This window comes from Amia ocellicauda, chromosome 1 (assembly GCF_036373705.1).
Source record: "Amia ocellicauda isolate fAmiCal2 chromosome 1, fAmiCal2.hap1, whole genome shotgun sequence".
NCBI classification, from domain to species: Eukaryota; Metazoa; Chordata; class Actinopteri; order Amiiformes; family Amiidae; genus Amia; species Amia ocellicauda.
The window spans coordinates 7,047,162-7,068,349 of record NC_089850.1 but is presented as its reverse complement, the minus strand read 5'-3'; the positions used below and the strand labels follow the sequence as shown (position 1 = coordinate 7,068,349).

The window sequence follows — 21,188 nt, the reverse complement described above, 5'->3', positions numbered from 1 at the left end:
CCATGTCCATCCCTTTATGACCACCATGTACCCATCCTCTGATGGCTACTTCCAGCAGGATAATGCACCATGTCACAAAGGTCGAATCATTTCAAATTGGTTACTTGAACATGACAATGAGTTCACTGTACTAAACTGGCCCCCACAGTCACCAGATCTCAACCCAATAGAGCATCTTTGGGATGTGGTGGAACGGGAGCTTCGTGCCCTGGATGTGCATCCCACAAATCTCCATCAACTGCAAGATGCTATCCTATCAATATGGGCCAACATTTCTAAAGAATGCTTTCAGCACCTTGTTGAATCAATGCCACGTAGAATTAAGGCAGTTCTGAAGGCGAAAGGGGGTCAAACACAGTATTAGTATGGTGTTCCTAATAATCCTTTAGGTGAGTGTATACAGGTATTTTATTTATAAATTGTGCCAAACGGATGTGATTTACTCCAGTCTATTTCACATTATAAAAGGCAAAAGGAGAATACTGGTAACTTGCTTAGCCTTTGTTTATTTAAATATGTTGCATTTATTTATTTGTTTACGTATATATTTGTTTATGTATTTAGTTTAAGTATGCTTTGTTAGAATTAGCTTCTGGTAGCTAAGTGTTGATCATATAGAATATGTTGTTCATTAGAACCCCAGAAATGGTATTTAGAATGGAACGGATATACCTCTCTGTGAGGAAAAAAAATGGCATCAATATTTATTACAAAAAATAAAATAAAATAATTGAAGAAGTGAAGTGTGTGTGTGTGTGTGTCTGTATGTGTGTGTGTGTGTGTGTGTGCGCAGGAATGTAACTCAATTCTCACGCCCATACAGTGTGTAGTGTAGGGTTAATAAAAAGCAGGCGTGGCTTGATTAAAACACGCCCGTCCCCTAATGTCAAACCAAAACATGTTCCTGTAAAGTGAATAAAACAATAGAGTGGGTTTGTGTGTGAACTGCCGCGTTTCGCTGGTTACAGACATGGTTGATCTGCGGATTTCTATTCTCGGATGATTTCCATTCCAGCAACACGGTGTCAATTCAGATGCCGGGCTTTGCGTGGATCCTGCCTTCAAATCGCTAGACGTCGGTGCCACGTCCTGCGAGCTCGTTTCTTGTACCCCGAGTGGACAGGAGTGAAAGCGGCTGCCAGGGCCGATTAAAGCGCTCGCTTTGACCAGGAATAGTGGGGCTGTAGTTTACGACCGCCGTGGTCAGTTACACTGGACTCTGCGTATTGAACAGCACCTGGTTACATAACGGAGCTTTGTGGAAGAGATTCCCTGGATCCTTTGACGATATACTACAACTACTATAGCGCACTGACCCAGCTAACAATATTATGTTGCTACAAGGTTGTGGGAACGTGGTGTGTTAACTGGGGAGATCATGTAAGTATCATTCAGTGTCATGCAAGGGATTCACCTGGAGACGAAGCATCGATGAAATGCACATTCTGTTTTGTTCTTTGAAGCTGTCCAGATATTGTAATGTATGAAGACCATATATTTGCTTTTTTTGTGGTTATTACAGAATGTGACAACCGGCCACATGAATAACTCCATGCGGGTATTGTAGATTTTATTGTAGAGGAAATGTGCCTAAAAATGCACAAGGCCATGGGGGAATGCAGACTTGGTGGCATTTATATCCACATCTAGGACGATTGGATGAGAATGCGTTTCATCCACATCACTGCCTGTCGCAGCATGCTCCCTGTGCCCCCGTGGGAGAGGGATTTCAAATGAATAGCAATGATACAAATAAACCCCGAGGAAGACTGAGGTGGCTGGTAGGCCTGCATGTAGTAAACCATTTGAATAAATCGTACAGTGATGCATGCTACGATATTTATAGGAGAGTGTCTCCATGTTGCCTTCGTTGTAGCCATTCTGACTGTAGTGTGAAATATGCAGAGCAGGACAACAAGTGTGTGGAAAATGTAAAACGGCAGATGAAATTCACAGTGGGAATTACATTTTATTGTTGACTAATGCTAACCCTTATTTCTATGTTTGTTTATTATTGAACCTTGAGAAACAGCGCATGTAAACAAACCCTATAGCAATTCAAAGTCTAAATAGGCAGTAAGTAGGTTATGTGCAAAATAATGAAATCATATTAACAATGATGAGATTGTACACTATATTTTGTATTATTAAGTGCTGGTTTTCTTCATGGTCAGAATTTGATAGCCACATATGAACATACTACGACATTGTTAGTATTCTTTTTATTTTTCATTAGTTAAATTAAGTTATACGTGGCAAATCTGTTTCTTTATCCATTATTATTATTATTATTATAACTCCCACGCAGGTGCAGCTGGAGGCTTTTGCTCTGCTTCAGTATCATGAATTATCAAATGTGATAGATTGATTGGATATTATTATACTTCAGATGCTTAATCTGCTCTGTGAATGTGATGGAGATATCAAGGGTAACAGCGCCCCTAGGAGTCATGTTGCTGTGTCACTGTATCCCCCAAGGCGAGTTCCTTACTGGGACTACAGTCAGATTATCTGTTCTGCTTTATAAATCAAGAATTTAAACTTTTATATTTAAAAAAAAAATAGCATAAGATTTTTTTTTAATAAAAAAGAATGTTCGTAGTGAAGATTCTTTAATTCATACATACTGTTTATGATTTAATGTCCCAGAATCAAGATTAAAGACAACTGACAAGAATCTGAAAAGTAGGCCTATTCAATCACGATACATATTGTAGTGCTACATATCAGTTAATTAAAACTTTTTTTTATTATTATGGAGATTACGACTAAATAGTAAATCTTAATCGTAAAATGAGAGTAATATATAGTAAATAATGATTAAAAAAAAAGTAGAAAATGGACACTGGCCCATTCAAATTTGATAACCTATAACTCAGTGAGTTTTCTAATGCATTCTGCAATAATACGATACATTCCTGTTTTATTCATTTGTGTTAAACTTTCTTCCTGTATAGATGACACGGGGAGGCTGGATTCAAAGGAAAGCTCTATCTGAAGAAGATCCTTTTGGATTATTCTTGCACTGAATCATCACCCAATTTATTAGGAACTTGAAGGGGCTGTGCACCCATGCCTCCTCCTAGGACAACAATCTGAAAAACGATATCTGGATATCAGATTTCTGCTTTTTGAAATATAGAATCAAAACAACAATTATTCCATCTCACCATGTTACAGTTTGCGTTTAATTCCACATAATAGCGGTGTGAGTGCTCTTTATATGCAATGCAATGCTTTCCACACTGTTAACCTTTAAAACAATTCAAAGGCGTTTCTCCCTGGAAACTTCACACCAGGACAAAAATGATTACTGTCATTAAAATGTAATTCGCCTATTGAGACTGTGTGTGTGAGGGAGTCTTCCAAGAAAGACACCAAAGCCAGATGACCATAGAGCTCGGTGTGGTAACATTTTCCATTTAAACGCGAAAAGACAATGCAAACCCCCATTTTGCAGAATAACGACTTTACCCGCCGAGGAACAGCTCAGACATTAAAACTGGAGAAAGAAAGGATGAATGAAGGAGTGCAGGGTGCGACTGTCACCCACCCCCGTGTGGAGTTCACTTCGGAGGCAGGGTTCAGTTTCCACGCTGCCAATGCTGACACACCTCTTGTTTCTCAAGGGGCAGATCGGTTAAGTAAAAGCGCTGTGTTGCAACTGGAGGCTGTTGGAAATCTGGCAGAAATGACAACTCCTCAGGAGCATCAGGCTTGCTGTCGACAGAGAGCCCGAGTGGCCAGCAAGGGCCCGGGCGCTGCAGTGGACCCGCTGGGCAAGGGGCCCCAGAGCTCGGACAGGGAGCAGTACGAGCACGACGCGAGAAGCGCCAGCACGGGTGATGCCAATGCAAACCCAAAGCCATGGTCCTTGTTTCAGGAGTCCGATTTCCAAAAGATGCACATTTCTTCAAGGACTTCTCAGTTGCGATCACAAGACCCAGGTCCAAACCAGAACAATCCCATTAGCAGGAATGGAAGCACCGAGGTGAATGGCTCCCGGGCGAAAGTGCCCTGCGGTCTGAGCCATTCCTTATGCTTCTCCATCGAAACCAAGGACGAAACTGAAAGCGACTCTCTATTATCTAACGAGAGCAGAATTGTGAAAAGTCAGGGTCAGATTAATAATGCCAACTCCGGGCTGGAGGAGGAGGAGGAGGAGGAGGAGGAGGAGGAGGAGGGGACCTTTGCGCCTGACACTTATTGTATCTCTGCGGGAGCGCAGCCAACACATGAGCCGGGTCATCTGGGCGGTGCGGGATCCGGACCCGCACAGAGGGGATTTGACACAATTCAAGGAAACTCGGGGCTGGAATCGACTCAAGGACGGTGGGAGAGTGGAAACGGAGTCAGAAATCGGTATAGTTTTAAGGAAGAGCCGGATTTGGTGATTGAAGTGGCTGGAAAGAAAATCCGGGCGCACAAATCCATCTTGGCAGAGAAGAGTGACTATTTCAAGGCACGGCAGTCGAGAGACATCCTGAAGGTGAAAGGCGTCAGTTATACGACCTTAAAGGTTTTGGTGGATTATATTTATTCCTCCAGAATGGACGTGACCAAGGACAACGTGGTGGAGGTCATTACCGGCGCGAAAATTCTCCAGATCCCCTGCGCAGTTGAGACAGCAATGGATACAATGTCGGGACAGATCAGCACCGAGAACTGCTATGACATCTTAACCATCGCTAAAAAACAGCGATTAAACGAACTGAAAGAGACGGCTTACAGGTTCATGAGCGACCACTTTCTGCAGATATTGAGGGACCCTGCTGTCTATGGGCGGTTAACGGGATCTGAACGGGATCTGATTCTGAAAACAAGAATGGAAGGCAAGCAGTGCTTAATGGTGGCTGAAATCAATGATGTTTATGATCGTGTTGGGAGCAGACCTCAAAGCCGAGATAATAGCCGTCCCCAGAGCCCTCTGTCTATAGTTTCCTTTGAAGAAAACCATCTAATATATTACTACAACGAAACAGTGAAGGACTGGAGAGCGCTCACTCGCATGCCGGAGGATATCAACACAAAGGGCTGTGGCATCTGCTCCATGTACAACTACCTATTCGTTGCAGGTGGAATAAAGGGATATGGCGACAAAGGCAAGCTCTCGGATAAGGTGTTTTGCTATAACCCCATCACTGATAGCTGGAGCGAAGTCAGACCGTTGAATCAGCCAAGGTCACAGCTAAAACTGGTGTCTGTAGACGGGTATCTGTATGCGATAGGAGGCGAGTGTCTGTTCACGGTGGAGAAGTACGATCCCCGGATGGACAGATGGACCCCAGTGGCGCCGCTGCCTAAAGGCGCCTTCGCCGTGGCGCACGAAGCGACCACCTGCAACGGGGAGATTTATGTGTCTGGGGGCTCCCTCTTCTATCGCCTGCTCAAATACGACCCCAAGAGGGACGAGTGGCAGGAATGCCCCTACAACAACAGCAGGAAGAAATCCACAGACATGGTGGCCTTTAAAAATTTCATTTACAGGTTCGACGTGAACCGCGACCAGGGTGTCAGTGTGTTCAGATACAACACCATCGTGAAACTGTGGAAGGAAAGCGCCTCGTTGCGACAGAGCAACCCGTTGCCTTTCAGATGCGCAGTCATTGGCAGCTGCATTTACTGTGTCAACAAGTCCCACACACTGCAGTTCACCATAGAGGAGGAAGAGGCGAGATTTGGTCCAGAGGAGTTGAAAGCCCCCTTTGAAGCTAAAGGCGTCCTCTTTCCCTTCATACTGAGCCTCCCCGAGAAGGCAGAAAATAGTGCGCAATAGTCGTGTGCAAATGGGATTGTGCGCATCTCCTGAAAGATGGATTTATATCAACGAGTGACTAAAATGAGTTAAGTGGGTGATCTGATGAGTTCAATTAAGAACATTGGCTGATGTGTATTTTTGGTAAGATTTGTAATTTAAATGAAAACAAATGTTGTTTGTTTGCATGCAAAGTTCAGAAATCTAATTGTCATACAGGCTAAGGGTTTGATTTTAAATGGTATTCACAGGCATAAAGCAATAGACAGTCAATGAGGTTTTAGGCTTGCACACTTTTTAAAATCCAGTCATAAGCCTATAGCAGAATATTATTTTGAAATTAATTTCCTGAGTGAAACGGAATTCAGTTATTAACTCATATAAGGAACACGTGTATGCTACACTTTAATTTAAAGTAATTTGTTTTCCAGTTTTTATGCACTTCTTTAACTACTGTTAGTTCAGGGCATTGCCTATTTTAAAGAAATGTGCAAAACAGTGTTTTCCAGGCAGCATAATATATATATTCCTATGTAATAATACAGAAGAAATCAAAGTAGTCAACACCAGAAGTAAAAAGAACCATCATTATACATTTTATATTTGAAGAATCCTTTATTGTACGAAACAAAAGCTGCATCTCATATATTCCTAGTCTTGATGCTGTCTCCTTGGGATCATTAAAAAAGCCTGGATGTCATCCTCAGAACATTCCTTTACTATCTAACAAACGAGCATGATGGATCCAATGCTTCTTTTGTAAACGTTCTTACATTTTTGTATAATTTAAGTTTTACAACAATATAGAGAACAAGGTACCATTCATTACATTATCCATAAATTCCATACCAATGTAGTTTTCTCTTGCATGTGCTATCAGTTGTTGTATAAGACTCTTTAGTAGGACAGTCATTTTTTCTTTTTATTTGACTGGAGCAAAATCATGACCATAAACCTAGGTCCTTCCATTTGTTGTGATTTAAACCATTTCTCAATATGCAACAAACTCAGGCTTGTCAGGCTGTCAGAAACAATTATATATTTTTCTGTGACTCGATCATTTGAAACTGTTGGCTGCAAAATACCAGGCCAGCTGTTTAACTGAGGCATGTGTTGGTAATCCTGTTTTGCTGCATGACATTTAATCTATAAATAAAAACATGGATTCATTCTTACAAGACGAAAAACACCACGCCTCAGTCCTCAGTAGAGATGATTAAGAGGTGCCCGTGTTTTAGTAGAATGTGACTTATTTTCATACTGTGTCTTAATTAATCAATTTCATTCTTCTCACAATCTGGATGGAAATTAAATCTAATGGCATATGCTGCCATCACAGTTTACTAGATATAGGAAAGGTGTTGCAATGCTTTTTGATGAATGGTTAATGGATTAAAAAGTCCTTTATTAAAGGTATCGTCAAACTCCTACATTTTGGCAAATCCACCCACCCCTAAAATTTCTTTGTAATACACCAATCCACACAACCTATACCTTTAGATGTATGCATTTGCAGAGAGGCCCATATTGATTTAATTGTTATTGAAATTCTTTGCTTTAGAAGGACACCCCCCTACACTCATATTCTACACTTCAATGTCAGAATTTGAAACAACTCAATCAGTCTGTAAATCAATCAATAGAGTCCTTCACTTGGCAGTACAGGTCTTTTTTGAGATAACATTCCTATTCTTTTTACAGCTCTGTAGAATATCATGCATTAATTCATTGGTTACAAGAAACACGTCTTTTAGCTGCTCATTATGGTTAGTTGGAAAAAGAGTGTAGTGCATGCAGTGTTTTTTTCCAAGTATGGTAAGCACCAACTAAAAATAGTTTATGACCCTGCTAAGCAGTTCATGAAAAAGCAATTACACCCCTCACTCCTCCCTTCTTTTTGTTGTGAGCCTCTGTTTGGAGTCTAACTGTCATCCCGTTTCTCTACTCTGCATTACTTTATTGCACTGCAGTTGCATTTGGCTTTATTGTCATTCTGCATTTCTGTTGCCAATATTAGAGAAAAAACAATGTCATTATTTTTTGTGCTCCTGTCCAATACTGTCAAAAAGCTATGTCACCCATGCAAACTGGTTTCCTTTCATTTAGAGAAGAGGTATCTTGCATAGGTATGGTTTCATAAAATATCTGATGTTTCTCTCATATAACTGAAAAGCACTTTGAAAGCTTCAAACTGTATTTTTTCCATCACATTGCTTTGGTATGCCAATCCACTCGCAGAAACCGGGATTGCACTTATTGAATGAAATAACCTTATGTACTCTTACCTTATGATTGTTGTTTTTCTTAATTTGTGTGAGTCTGTTTGTAAAAGCAATATATGTTCTTGTTGTGCATAAAAAATATTTTCTCTTGCAGCTAAACTGGGAATGCTTAATGCAAACATGTAACAGGAACTTGTGTTTCAGTGTGTGAAAATCTTGTTTGAAAAACAGTATTACAGCTATGCGGATGTAGTATGTGGCAAAAGTTGTGCATACCGTGCATACTGCTGGCTGGCTTAATTGAAATTTAAAAGACTGCTTTTGGAGTTGGATTTGCTGTGTTATAAGGTTGAAATGGAGGTTTATACTGACTTTGCAAAGACAACAGCTTTCTAATTGTACTTAATAACAGCTAACACTCTAATGTACGGCTTTCAAGCCGTTTGATAATGTATCTCAGTTAAAATTAAGTGCTGCAATAAAATTGTTGTTTAGAGGTCCTTGTTTTCTCATTTTCATGGTTATTTGGACTGGTGGCTCCAATGTTTCATTAAAAGCTCTTAAGCACAAGTTTTGTGTTATATGATGGGAACATCAGGAGAGAGAGGTGAATAACAAACTCAAAGTATATACAGTCTGAATTATATTACTGGACTAATATATCTGTTGTACAGTTATTATTTGGAAAAGGAGGATATGTGAGACTGCTGTTATATTTAGGTGATACTTTAGAGTATTTACAACTCAAGACAAGAATCTATTCAGGAAAACCAAGACACTGTATCTGGTTTACACTATTGGCTGCTTCCAAGTATTTGACAGGTTTGTCTGTGTGTATCTGTATCTGAAAAATGTCTCAATTGGCAAGAATTGAAGCAAAATATCTGCTTTGTAACTGTGAGGAAATGTTAAGGAGGCCGCTACTCTATCATGCATTATTGTTACTGGGGCTGTGTTATTGAGGTTAACCAAGCAAATGTTATGGTAGTGTGAATTACATCAAAAAATAAACAAAGACATCCGTCTGATGCTGAAGAATGCAGTTGTCCAAAGTAAATAGGAGATGACAATCTGTTTGTAGGGAAACATAAATTAGATTTTTCAGATACTGTGATATTTTGTTATCTGGACAAGTATTCACCAAACCCAGCTGCATACTTTTTAAACACCTGGTATTGGGGAAGCCCCTACATTTCCCAGGATCTCACAAAGCCACATTTCTTGGAAACTGGAGCAGAGCACGAAGTTTGTTTTGGATCATAGCCACTAAAGTTCAGAACACACAGAGGTGGTGGTTCCTTTGTTTTCCTTAATGGTCTTATACACTTGTGATTCAAGAACAAACAGGAAGTTTGATTAATAATGTCTCTCCAACCTTTTGTGTCTTTTTAAATAAGTGTTTTGGTTCACTTTAGGCAGCTGCCAGCATTACTTCAAGATACATCTTTCCAGATCCTTTTTTATTCACAATACCATTGAAACAGACTTATATGTTGGAAAATGTGGAATACAATAGTATCTTACAGAACACATACAAAATAAGAATACTTAGGTATTGTATTATAACTGTAACAGTCTCAAATGAAATAACCAGTGCATATAATGGGAAATTAAAATGATAAGAATACAATATTAATTTGAGGCCTTAAAAGCATATTCATGCCAAATGCAACTGGGAGAGCTATCGAAACAGGGCTTCTTTTATAGTTTTGCAATCTAATCTCAGCAATGATCTGATTATTCCCTTCCTTTTGGAGCCAAACATTATGATTCTGCAATGTGGTTTTCATTACTTCCGAGAAGCAAACCAAGACAACAGTTAATGTATGATAGTCTAGTATTGAATTAGTCTGGTATACAGCATAGACAATGCATCTCTCGTTGGTCTTTCAAACAAAACAAAACAAAAAAGGCAACATATGTGGTCTATTAAGATCTAGACCTCCCAACTAAACAAGGAAAACTACTGTATACTCCCATACACTTATATATTTGTAAAGTACATTACAAAGTGTACATGGTAAGTCAATTAAGTATTAATGTCAGGCAAAACAAGAACATCTCTATAAAAGTAGCCAGTTTCTCTTTTCAGTTTTAAAACTGCAACTTTGATAGAATTTTAATCCCTTTTCCACAGTGTCATATGACCTTGGTACAACCATTGTATTTTGTGTTGTTGTTTCCAGCTCACCACTGATTTTAATTGAATAGGCTGGTGTAAAACACATTATCTATCTTCTGACTTTGCTAGATTTTGCTAGAAAGACTAGTTCTAGGATCTTTGCCAGAGGTTCTTCAAAGCGTGTCTATGAGGAGGTTTTATGTTGGGTTTAAAAGTACAGTGATGCATTGATGTAGCTGTATTGCTTAAGCCCTAGCCTGTATAAACTCCACTGCCTTTTTTGCCACCATTAGATTCAGTGGATCACATAAACCAAAAGCAAGTATTACATTAACTATTAACTATTGAAATATATAATTCTACAGGGTACACTGATGTAGGTGAGACTTGCATCAAACAATACTTCTTAAGTAAAGCCACCAACAACATAAATACAAAAAAAAACCTGAAAAGATAGACTGAGTTACCCTGTGATATTTATAGGCATCCAAACACACTCCCTCTATAATGTACCATATAAACCATAAAGGTTATGGAAGAATGTGTTCAGTAAAAATAATAATTGAATCAGAAAATGTAATGGTTCAACTCTTTCATGTGCCTATGTCTTACAATTGTACCTTGCACCATCACAGTGTATGAGATATTATATATAATAGATAGGAGTGAAACATGAATGAACTGTCTGCAACTGAAAGGTCAAAAAAACTAAATGCTATTTAGCTTGGAAATCACAGATAATTGACAATAGTATGAAGGCCAATTTTTTACAAGAACCTCACAAATTTACAAGCTACAAATGTTAAGTTAGGTGGTCACTAGGTGAAAGATTATAGAATGTGGGAGATATAAGGAGAATAGTCCAGAATATGATTTGGACATTGATCACAAGTTAATCTAAAAAAGACTTGTGTAATTTCACTTCTTTTTCTGGACAGCAGTATATTCCATTACTCTGAAAGTAATTTAAAACAAATGAGCAACATATGAAGCAGTAGGTAATCGAATTAATGTGATGTGCATAGATTTCCTGGGATTATTTACTCACTTTTTACCTGGCACTTGCACCTCCCAACGCTAAGAGTCTCCCCTTATTTCTCAATATTATATCTCAGATTTGACAGGTAGGGGTTAGGAGTAATATCTTTATGCTTCTAGTTTACTTTCAGCTAAATTTCCAGGTGCTCTGTTGTGAACCAGCTGGAGCCTGCAGAGATTCGATTCAATTTGATTGTGCAATGAGATTCAACTGTGTAGAAAACTGCAATTTGGAGAGAATAATTAGCAGTGCTTAGGTATCTATTCTCTCCCCCCCTTTGTCCCTTTTTATATATACAGCATATTTATCTATCTCCTTTATACATATTATATATTTATACATATTATTGCAAACTGCCTATTTCAGCAAAAAGGAAGAAGAAAAAAAAAACAGTCCCAAGTATTACACATATTAGTATTACACAATAATTTGGACAAATGACTAACCATTGTGATCTAAATTTGGCCTCACCAGTCTAAACCCTTGCATTTCCTCACACTATGCCTAGCCTTTTCTGAAGCAAATTTGAGTTCAAAAACATGTCCAAATCATCATAAAACATTAACCATAACCAGGATTTAATTACATTAAAAGTTAAACAGAATCTACTATCTGGTGAGTGGCTATTGTAAACTTAATACACAACCTGTATTTTAAAGATGGCGATATTTTCTTTACATTTTTTGTCTACAACAGAACAATGTATAAGGAATTAAAAGGTCCTTTATTGAACTATTCATAATATCAGTTATTGTGTTCAATTACAATGTCCACAAATCCATATTGCTAAAATGTTATTGTCTCTTATGCTATTAATGAATAAATCACAGGAAAATTAAACTGAATAATATTGGACTTGCTCTATACTGAGTCTTTTTTAATGACTTCAGTAATGCAGAGTGGAACCTGATAAGCACATGAGATACAGATTGTCCAAGTGAAATATTATTTATGCATAACTTAAGACCTTCTGTCTACATAAACAGAGGTTATAGTGCCACCTAGTGAGTTAAGAGACAATAGGGGTCATAAATGATTAGCACAAAACAAAAACTATGCCTCAAAGCTAACCATATTGTGATCACAGCTTGCCATTGGTTCTCTAACTAGTGTCCCTCTGACTCTGAAAAGATCAAATCAATGCATGCGCTCTCTCTAGTTGTTTCCCTTTACCATCTCAACCATTTCTATTTCTGCTTCTGTAGTCCCATCTGGGCTTTCCCAGTCTATGTTTGGGAAATTGAAATCCCCCATTATAACAGCCACATCCTTGCTACATGCAGTCCTGATTACATTGTACAATAACTATTCAGTATCTGGCAGTGGATGATATGATGATTGAGTACTTTGCATGGATGCAAACAATTAATCAGGGTAGACCTATCCGCTTTGGCTACAACATTTGGAGTCTTGTTCCTCATCTGGATTTGTCTACTAGATGGAGTAATACACAGGTAGCCGCACTCGACTCATTGAAACAGGACTGGGTCAGGGTGTGGTTCTTGGTTTGGCAGAGAAAGCTGGAGTGCCACCTGGATTCATAATCCTCATTCTGGTTGATTAAATGACTGAAAGGGGCTACGGCACCTGTGGCACACATTGGGAAAATTGGCGAAGAGCTTACGGAAGATCTCAAAAAGTGATGAGAATAGGGGTCATAAATTATTAGCACAAAACAAAAAATATTCCTGCCAAAATCTTTTTTAGGTTTCACAGAGAGAACAACCAAGGAAAGAACAGCTTTTAACCTTTCTAACGTCTTTTGAAGTGAAATGTATCACAATTTCATTAACTTTATTTTTCAACTGACAATGATTTAAACTTCATGTGTAATATTCCATCATTACGATGATAGAAAATGGAATATATGCAAATGAAAAATGAATATAATAACATGCATTTTAAATGTATAAACACAGGCCTGGATTAAATAAAAACTTTGACTCACCAGCCAATTCTGAATTCCAACCGCATTACTTGATGGTATTGTCAGCCTTTCATTTGATAGAGAGACAAAAATCCTCTGGCAAACAGAAAGTGAACATTAAGTGACACATTTGGAATATGGATTTGAAACCAGGTTATTTTTTAGTATTTAATGCCACTCAAAGTATATATACATATTTAAATACTTCTATCTATATATAAATCATTATATACAGTCAATATCTATTATTTCAAAGCAATGTGTTCACACAGATACATGATCATTCATCTAATGCAATACACATACTGGTATATGATTATTTAAAGATTCCTAATTCCACCAATCACCACACATAACCTTTAAGTTGCTATGGATTTTAGTTGGAACTCTCCCTAACAAATCACATTTAATTTACAACAGTATTCCTTTTTTGTATTTCTCATGGACCAAAATTGTCCCTCAGATAGCAAAGGTGTAGTCCCTCAGCTGCTTCCTGAACACCTGTAGAATATATTACATATATTATTACATACTAAAATGCATTTAATATTCTACATATTTGTGATTGACTGTAAGCAACAAGGTTATCTGTTGATATCCAGTGTTTCAATGAATAACTAGGAAACCTAACAAGGGCTGATAAATACTGTTTTACATTTTTTCTGTAATAACAACAAATTTCAATCACACATCACTGTTTTGGAACTCCAGATACTGTTTCATAACAAAATTAGCTAATTTTGAAGTAAATGCTTTTTTGATTATTTTTGTTTAAAATGCTTTATTGTTTTTAGGCTTTATGGGTCTCACTGATAGCCTTTATTTTGTTGCATGTGCCATTACCATGCTATAATTGAGCAACGTCAGATGAGACACATGAATACTTTTGTAAAGGAGCATATATATATACAGTGGGGGAAAAAAGTATTTGATCCCCTGCTGATTTTGTATGTTTGCTCACTGACAAAGAAATGATCAGTCTATAATTTTAATGGTAGGTGTATTTTAACAGTGAGAGACTCCAGAAAATCCAAAAATCCAGAAAAATGCATGATCATGAGAATGGTAAGGAATCAGCCCAGAACTACACGGGAGGATCTTGTTAATGATCTCAAGGCAGCTGGGACCATAGTCACCAAGAAAACAATTGGTAACACACTACGCCGTGAAGGACTGAAATCCTGCAGCGCCCGCAAGGTCCCCCTTCTCAAGAAAGCACATGTACAGGCCCGTCTGAAGTTTGCCAGTGAACATCTGAATGATAAGGAGAACTGGGTAAAAGTGTTGTGGTCGAGCTCTTTGGCATCAACTCAACTCGCCGTGTTTTGAGGAGGAGGAGGAATGCTGCCTATGACCCCAAGAACACCATCCTTACCGTCAAACATGGAGGTGGAAACATTATGCTTTGGGGGTGTTTTTCTGCTAAGGGGACAGGACAACTGCACCGCATCAAAGGGACAATGGACGGGGCCATGTACCGTCAAATCTTGGGTGAGAACCTCCTTCCCTCAGCCAGGGCATTGAAAATGGGTCGTGGATGGGTATTCCAGCATGACAATGACCCAAAACACACAGCCAAGGCAACAAAGGAGTGGCTCAAGAAGAAGCACATTTAAGGTCCTGGAGTGGCCTAGCCAGTCTCCAGACCTTAATCCCATAGAAAATCTGTGGAGGGAGCTGAAGGTTCGAATTGCCAAACGTCAGCCTCGAAACCTTAATGACTTGGATCTGCAAAGAGGAGTGGGACAAAATCCCTCCTGAGATGTGTGCAAACCTGGTGGCCAACTACAAGAAACATCTGACCTCTGTGATTGCCATCAAGGGTTTTGCCACCAAGTACTAAGTCGAAGGGGTCAAATACTTATTTCACTCATTAACATGCAAATCAATTTATAACTCTTTTGAAATGCGTTTTTCTGGATTTTTTTGTTGTTATTCTGTCTCACACTGTTAAAATACACTTACCATTAAAATTATAGACGGATCATTTCTTTGTCAGTGGGCAAACGTACAAAATCAGCAGGGGATCAAATACTTTTTTCCCTCACTGTATATGTTTTGTTTTCTTTATTTTGTTTTGTTGAAAAATAAACATTTATTTATTCTCTGAAGTGTCTTGTGGCTGAACCATCTTTGTTAGGGATGTGTTATGACAGAGCGCCTCCTTCTAGGAACAGTTTCTGAAGGACTGAATTTACCACACCATCTGCTTCACTCATCAGAATGAAATACTCTCAGCTGTTTATAAATTGTAAATTGTAAAAAAAACCTGTTGGATAGGAGCTCTCCAGGACCAGGGTTGAACACCCCTGCTTTAAACAATACAGAGTGCCATCCTGCATAACTTTACAAACAACTATTCTCTATATAAGTACCCTGTGAAGTGAACAACCAGCCTCCTATGGTCTCCACAGCAACCCAGTTGCCACATCGGTGCCCAATGATGATGTCATTCCTTCCACATTACATTGAGACATTAAACTGCGTAAATTTCAATAAAAACTGAAAAAATGTAGGTGTTCTAAAACGTTTGACCGGTAGTGTACTTTTTAGACACTTTTACTTGGGCATATTATGTGAGAAGTACAATACCATTTGACTATCAGTAGAAAACTTTCTCTTGCTAGTGTAATTTTGCAGAATAATAATTTGTTTTATGCCCATACATGTTACATTGATTGTAGAAGTCTATATGACTCATCACTTTCCCCATCTAAACAATGTGGGGAACCAATAAAAAAGGCAAACAAAATGTTAGGGTATATCAAAAGTGTAGAATTGAGAACAAGGGCAGTAATGTTCAGACTGTACAATGCACTAGTTAGAGCTCATCTGGATACTGTGTGCAGTTCAGGACTCCACACTTCAAGAAAGATATCGCTGCTCTAGAGGCAGTTCAGAGGAGAGCGATGTCATACTCGGAGAGACTGAGGGAACTGAACCATTTCACCCTGGAACAGAGGAGACTACGTGGGGACTTGATTCAGGTCTTCAAAATCATGAAAGGCATCGACCACATCAAACCAGAGGAGCTTTTCCAGATCAGCAGGGACACACGAACCCGGGGACACAAATGAAAATTGGGCTGCAAGGCATTCAAGACAGAAAACAGGAGACACTTCTTCACACAGAGAGGCGTCACAATCTGAACAAACTCCCCAGCGATGTGGTTGATGCGACAATTTGGGAACATTGAGAAATAGACTGGATAGGATCCTTGCATCACTTAGTTATTAATGGACAGCAAACGAGCACGATGGGTCGAATGGCCTCCTCTTGATTGTAAACATTCTAATTTTCTTATGACCTCCCAGAACTCCGCCTGTCATATATGTATACACAGTATACCCGCTTAGTGTATACTTCTTGGCTACAACACAGTAGAGCTTGCCGTTGCCCACTCCTTGCTGTGCTGGTCAGGCCGAAGGGGGCTGCTCCAGTGGTAAGCGAGGGCACAAGATCCTGTCTCTTGCTTCCCCACCTTGTATATGGCTCCTTCTTTTCATACAGTAGAGCTTACCGTCACCCCACTCCTAGTTTTGCAAGGGCACAAGAGCTGGTCTCTTCTTGTACCGCTTGTGTGTTATATCACAATTAAGTTTGCTGTCACTTGCTCCTAGCTGTGCGAGTCGTAGCCTGCCCTGTTGCAAGTGGCCACTGCTCCCATGTTGTGCGAGAGGTGCATGAACGGTTTTCCTGCCCCCCGCAATGTATATAGTTAATTTGTTACAATTGTAAAACTGATTTATACTTCTGCATCTCTGTGTACATGCGCAGCATTGTATTTTAGTGGGTTAAAATTTGAATGATATTAATTAAATGTGCAGTTCGAGGGACAAAATACTCATTATGTGCACAAATGCATTTCATGGATGAGGAGATGCTTTTTAAAAGCTTTCGTATGTCACCACATTGTGAGATTGCTCCTATGTTGCACGGAGGCGGCATGCATGTTTCCTGCTGCTCACGTTGTATATACTGTTTTGTTCAGCTGTGGCTACTCCAGTGTTCTGGCAAGCCCGTTGTGTATTTATTTTAAGTTATACAGTGGGTCTGTGGCCCCACTCCTGCCACAATGTAGAGTGGAGGGTGCAAGAGTTGCTCTGCTTGCCCCGTGTTGTGTATGATACAAGTAGATCTGTGGCCTCTCTCCTAGCTGTGCTATAGAGCTATCTGCCCTGGCTACTGTGTAAGCAGAGGGCATAAGTGTTGACCTCTGTAGTCCTGCTTTGTACACAGTTGTAGACAGCTGGTTGTAGACAGTTCCCAGTAAGAGCGTGACTGCGGTCTTTGCTCCTGGCCAGCCCAGGTGTGGCCCAAAAGGGTCCCTGTGGCTCCTGCCTGGAGTTGTGTTGATGAGGCCCCCTAGCGGTATGCCTCGGGGCATGCTCCCTTATCAGCTCACGGCCTCTTCCCAAGCAATATATTTTATTTTTGTTATACTGTAACCCCTCCCCCTTGGGCAGTGCTTCTGACTTGAAAGATAATGATAGGTTGTGAATGCAACCTCGGTTATCTGTAAAAGGAAGCACTGCCCAGGGGTTGGAAGGTTGTGCTGGAGAATGGAAAATAGACACTCCAGCCCTGAAGGAACTGACCCTGTTAGACCTGTCCACATACAATGCAATGCTAAGAGAAGCCCACTTGGTGGCAGCATTTCAACATGCATTTTTACACATGCTGACACCATTTCATCAGCACCAACAGGGCAGACATTCTTCCCATCTATATGTATGTCATTTTAGGATTAGACATAGACAAAGAAAGCAGTGAAAAGTTTTTGAAACTTGTGTGATTAAAGGCTACAACACAGGAAATATACATGATACAATCCAAGAGTAAAACATAATAATGCAAATAGCTAAATTTAAAACAGAGGTGGCCAGTTTTCACTAGCTTACTTCCTAAAAACTAAAACTAGAACGTTGATAAACACAGGCCTAATACCTTCAAAATTGTCACAATATTTATTGTTTTGTATTATGTACAGTGAGGGAAAAAAGTATTTGATCCCCTGCTGATTTTGTACGTTTGCCCATTGACAAAGAAATGATCAGTCTATAATTTTAATGGTAGGTGTATTTTAACAGTGAGAGACAGAATAACAACAAATTAATCCAGAAAAACGCATTTCAAAAAAGTTATACATTGATTTGCATGTTAAAGAGGGAAATAAGTATTTGATCCCCTATCAATCAGCAAGATTTCTGGCTCCCAGGTGTCTTTTATACAGGTAACGAGCTGAGATTAGGAGCACTCTCTTAAAGGGAGAGCTCCTAATCTCAGCTCGTTACCTGTATAAAAGACACCTGTCCACAGAAGCAATCAATCAATCACATTCAGAACTCTCCACCATGGCCAAGACCAAAGAGCTGTCCAAGGATGTCAGGGACAAGATTGTAGACCTACACAAGGCTGGAATGGGCTACAAGACCATCGCCAAGCAGCTTGGTGAGAAGGTGACAACAGTTGGTGTGATTATTCCCAAATGGAAGAAACACAAAATAACTGTCAGTCTCCCTCAGTCTGGGGCTCCATGCAAAATCTCACCTCGTGGAGTTTCAATGATCATGAGAACGGTGAGGAATCAGCCCAAAACTACACAGGAGGATCTTGTTAATGATCTCAAGGCAGCTGGGACCATTTTCACCAAGAAAACAATTGGTAACACACTACGCCATGAAGGACTGAAATCCTGCAGCGCCCGCAAAGTCCCCCTGCTCAAGAAAGCACATGTACAGGCCCATCTGAAGTTTGCCAATGAACATCTGAATGATTCAGAGGAGAACTGGGTGAAAGTGTTGTGGTCAGATGAGACCAAAATCGAGCTCTTTGGCATCAACTCAACTCGCTGTGTTTGGAGGAGGAGGAATGACCCCAAGAACACCATCCCCACCGTCAAACATGGAGGTGGAAACATTATGCTTTGGGGGTGTTTTTCTGCTAAGGGGACAGGACAACTGCACCGCATCAAAGGGACAATGGACGGGGCCATGTACCGTCAAATCTTGGGTGAGAACCTCCTTCCCTGAGCCAGGGCATTGAAAATGGGTCGTGGATGGGTATTCCAGCATGACAATGACCCAAAACACACAGCCAAGGCAACAAAGGAGTGGCTCAAGAAGAAGCACATTTAAGGTCCTGGAGTGGCCTAGCCAGTCTCCAGACCTTAATCCCATAGAAAATCTGTGGAGGGAGCTGAAGGTTCGAGTTGCCAAACGTCAGCCTCGAAACCTTAATGACTTGGAGAGGATCTGCAAAGAGGAGTGGGACAAAATCCCTCCTGAGATGTGTGCAAACCTGGTGGCCAACTACAAGAAACGTCTGACCTCTGTGATTGCCAACAAGGGTTTTGCCACCAAGTACTAAGTCGAAGGGGTCAAATACTTATTTCCCTCATTAACATGCAAATCAATTCATAACTTTTTTGAAATGCGTTTTTCTGGATTTTGTTGTTGTTATTCTGTCTCTCACTGTTAAAATACACCTACCATTAAAATTATAGACTGATCATTTCTTTGTCAGTGGGCAAACATACAAAATCAGCAGGGGATCAAATACTTTTTTCCCCCACTGTATGTATTCTGCAATCTTTTGCTTCTGGGGCCCATTCTTTGTACGTGGAAAACCGGGTAAGCCGGCAAAATTCCAGGATAATTTGGCATAAACATTGGATTTTCTGTTTTCCGAAGCAAGCTTAAAGTTCAGTATCAGACCAACATGTCCAACATCTCAAACCTGATCCCAGGCAGGTTCACTTGAAGTTAGCATGTCTAAGAATCTGAGTATATAATCCTACACAAGGAAATGACAGCTGACACACCAACAATGACAAGCATTCCTAGCAGATCCAGTATATGTGGGAGCAATTGTAATAAGGCAAGCTTTTTGGCCAGAAAGAATTCTTAGGGCTAACAAAGATCCTTTCAATCATACAGTTGATTATTTATTTGAGGTACAGGTTTAGCAGGCAAAGGATGATTTATTAGGACAGCACATAACTAATGCCACCTACCGCAGTCATGCATTGACAGTGCCACAGACCCTCTGTGTAGGGCTGCACTACTTAGTGGGAATTAATAGTATTGGGGAGTTTGGATAAATTAGGGAAACGACAGTTATTAGGTTTTAGGTATGGTTTTATATAGTTGTATGGCCCTGCTTATTAAAGGATTTTAAATTAGAATAATTAAATTAGTATCCTTATATAAGAACATAAGAAAGTTTACAATCGATAGGAGGCCATTCGACCCATCATGCTCGTTTGGTGTCCTTTACTAACTAAGTGATCGAAGGATCCTATCCAGTCTATTTTTAAATGTTCCCAAATTGTCACCGTCAACCACATCGCTGGGGAGTTTGTTCAGATTGTGACGACTCTCTGTGTGAAGAAGTGTCTCCTGTTTTCTGACTTGAATGCCTTGAAGCCCAATTTCCATTTGTGTCCCCGGGTTCGTGTGTCCCTGCTGATCTGGAAAAGCTCCTCTGGTTTGATGTGGTCGATGTCTTTCATGATTTTGAAGACTTGAATCAAGTCCCCACATAGTCTCCTCTGTTCCAGGGTGAAAAGGTTCAGTTCCCTCAGTCTCTCAGTAGGACATTCCCTTCAAAACTGGAATAAGTCTGGTTATGCTCCTCTGAACTGCCTCTAGAGCAACAATTTATTTCCTGAAGTGTGGAGCCCAGAACTGTGCACAGTATCCCATATGAGGTCTAACTATGGCGTTATACATTCTTACTTCCATTGTTTTACATTCTACACTTTTGACAATATACCCTAACATTTTGTTTGTCTTTTGTATTGCTTTGTATTGTTTGGATGAGGAAAGTAATGCGTCCACATAAACTCATAGGTCTTTCTCATGCATTACTTATTTTAGTTATTTTCCATCCCTGGTGTAATTATAGTGGACATTATTGTTACCTGCATTAGATACCTTGCACTTGTCCACATTGAATTTCATTTGCCAGGTGTCAGGCCACAACTTAATATTATCAAAGTCCCTTTGAATGACCTGTGCTGCCGAGATTTGTATCTTCTGAGTTACCTATTTTAGTATCATCTGCAAATTTGGCAAGTTTTCTAACTATCCAACTATCCAAATCATTAATATAGATTAGAA

At 39.7% G+C, this 21,188-nt stretch overlaps 1 protein-coding gene across 1 annotated transcript; it reads left to right on the top strand.

Moving 5' to 3' along the window:
- The first annotated feature begins 903 nt into the window (after window positions 1-903).
- kbtbd11 (kelch repeat and BTB (POZ) domain containing 11) lies at window positions 904-8,477 on the top strand. Its single transcript, XM_066712285.1, has 2 exons — window positions 904-1,380; window positions 2,958-8,477. The coding sequence occupies exon 2, from the start codon at window positions 3,440-3,442 to the stop codon at window positions 5,774-5,776; it is 2,337 nt and encodes a 778-aa protein (XP_066568382.1). The 5' UTR covers window positions 904-1,380; window positions 2,958-3,439; the 3' UTR covers window positions 5,777-8,477.
- The last annotated feature ends 12,711 nt before the right edge of the window (window positions 8,478-21,188 follow it).

What these genes read in the sequence shown, in the direction of transcription:
- kbtbd11 (XM_066712285.1), top strand. Translation starts at nt 3,440, where the DNA reads ATGCAAACCCCCATTTTGCAGAATAACGACTTTACCCGCCGAGGAACA.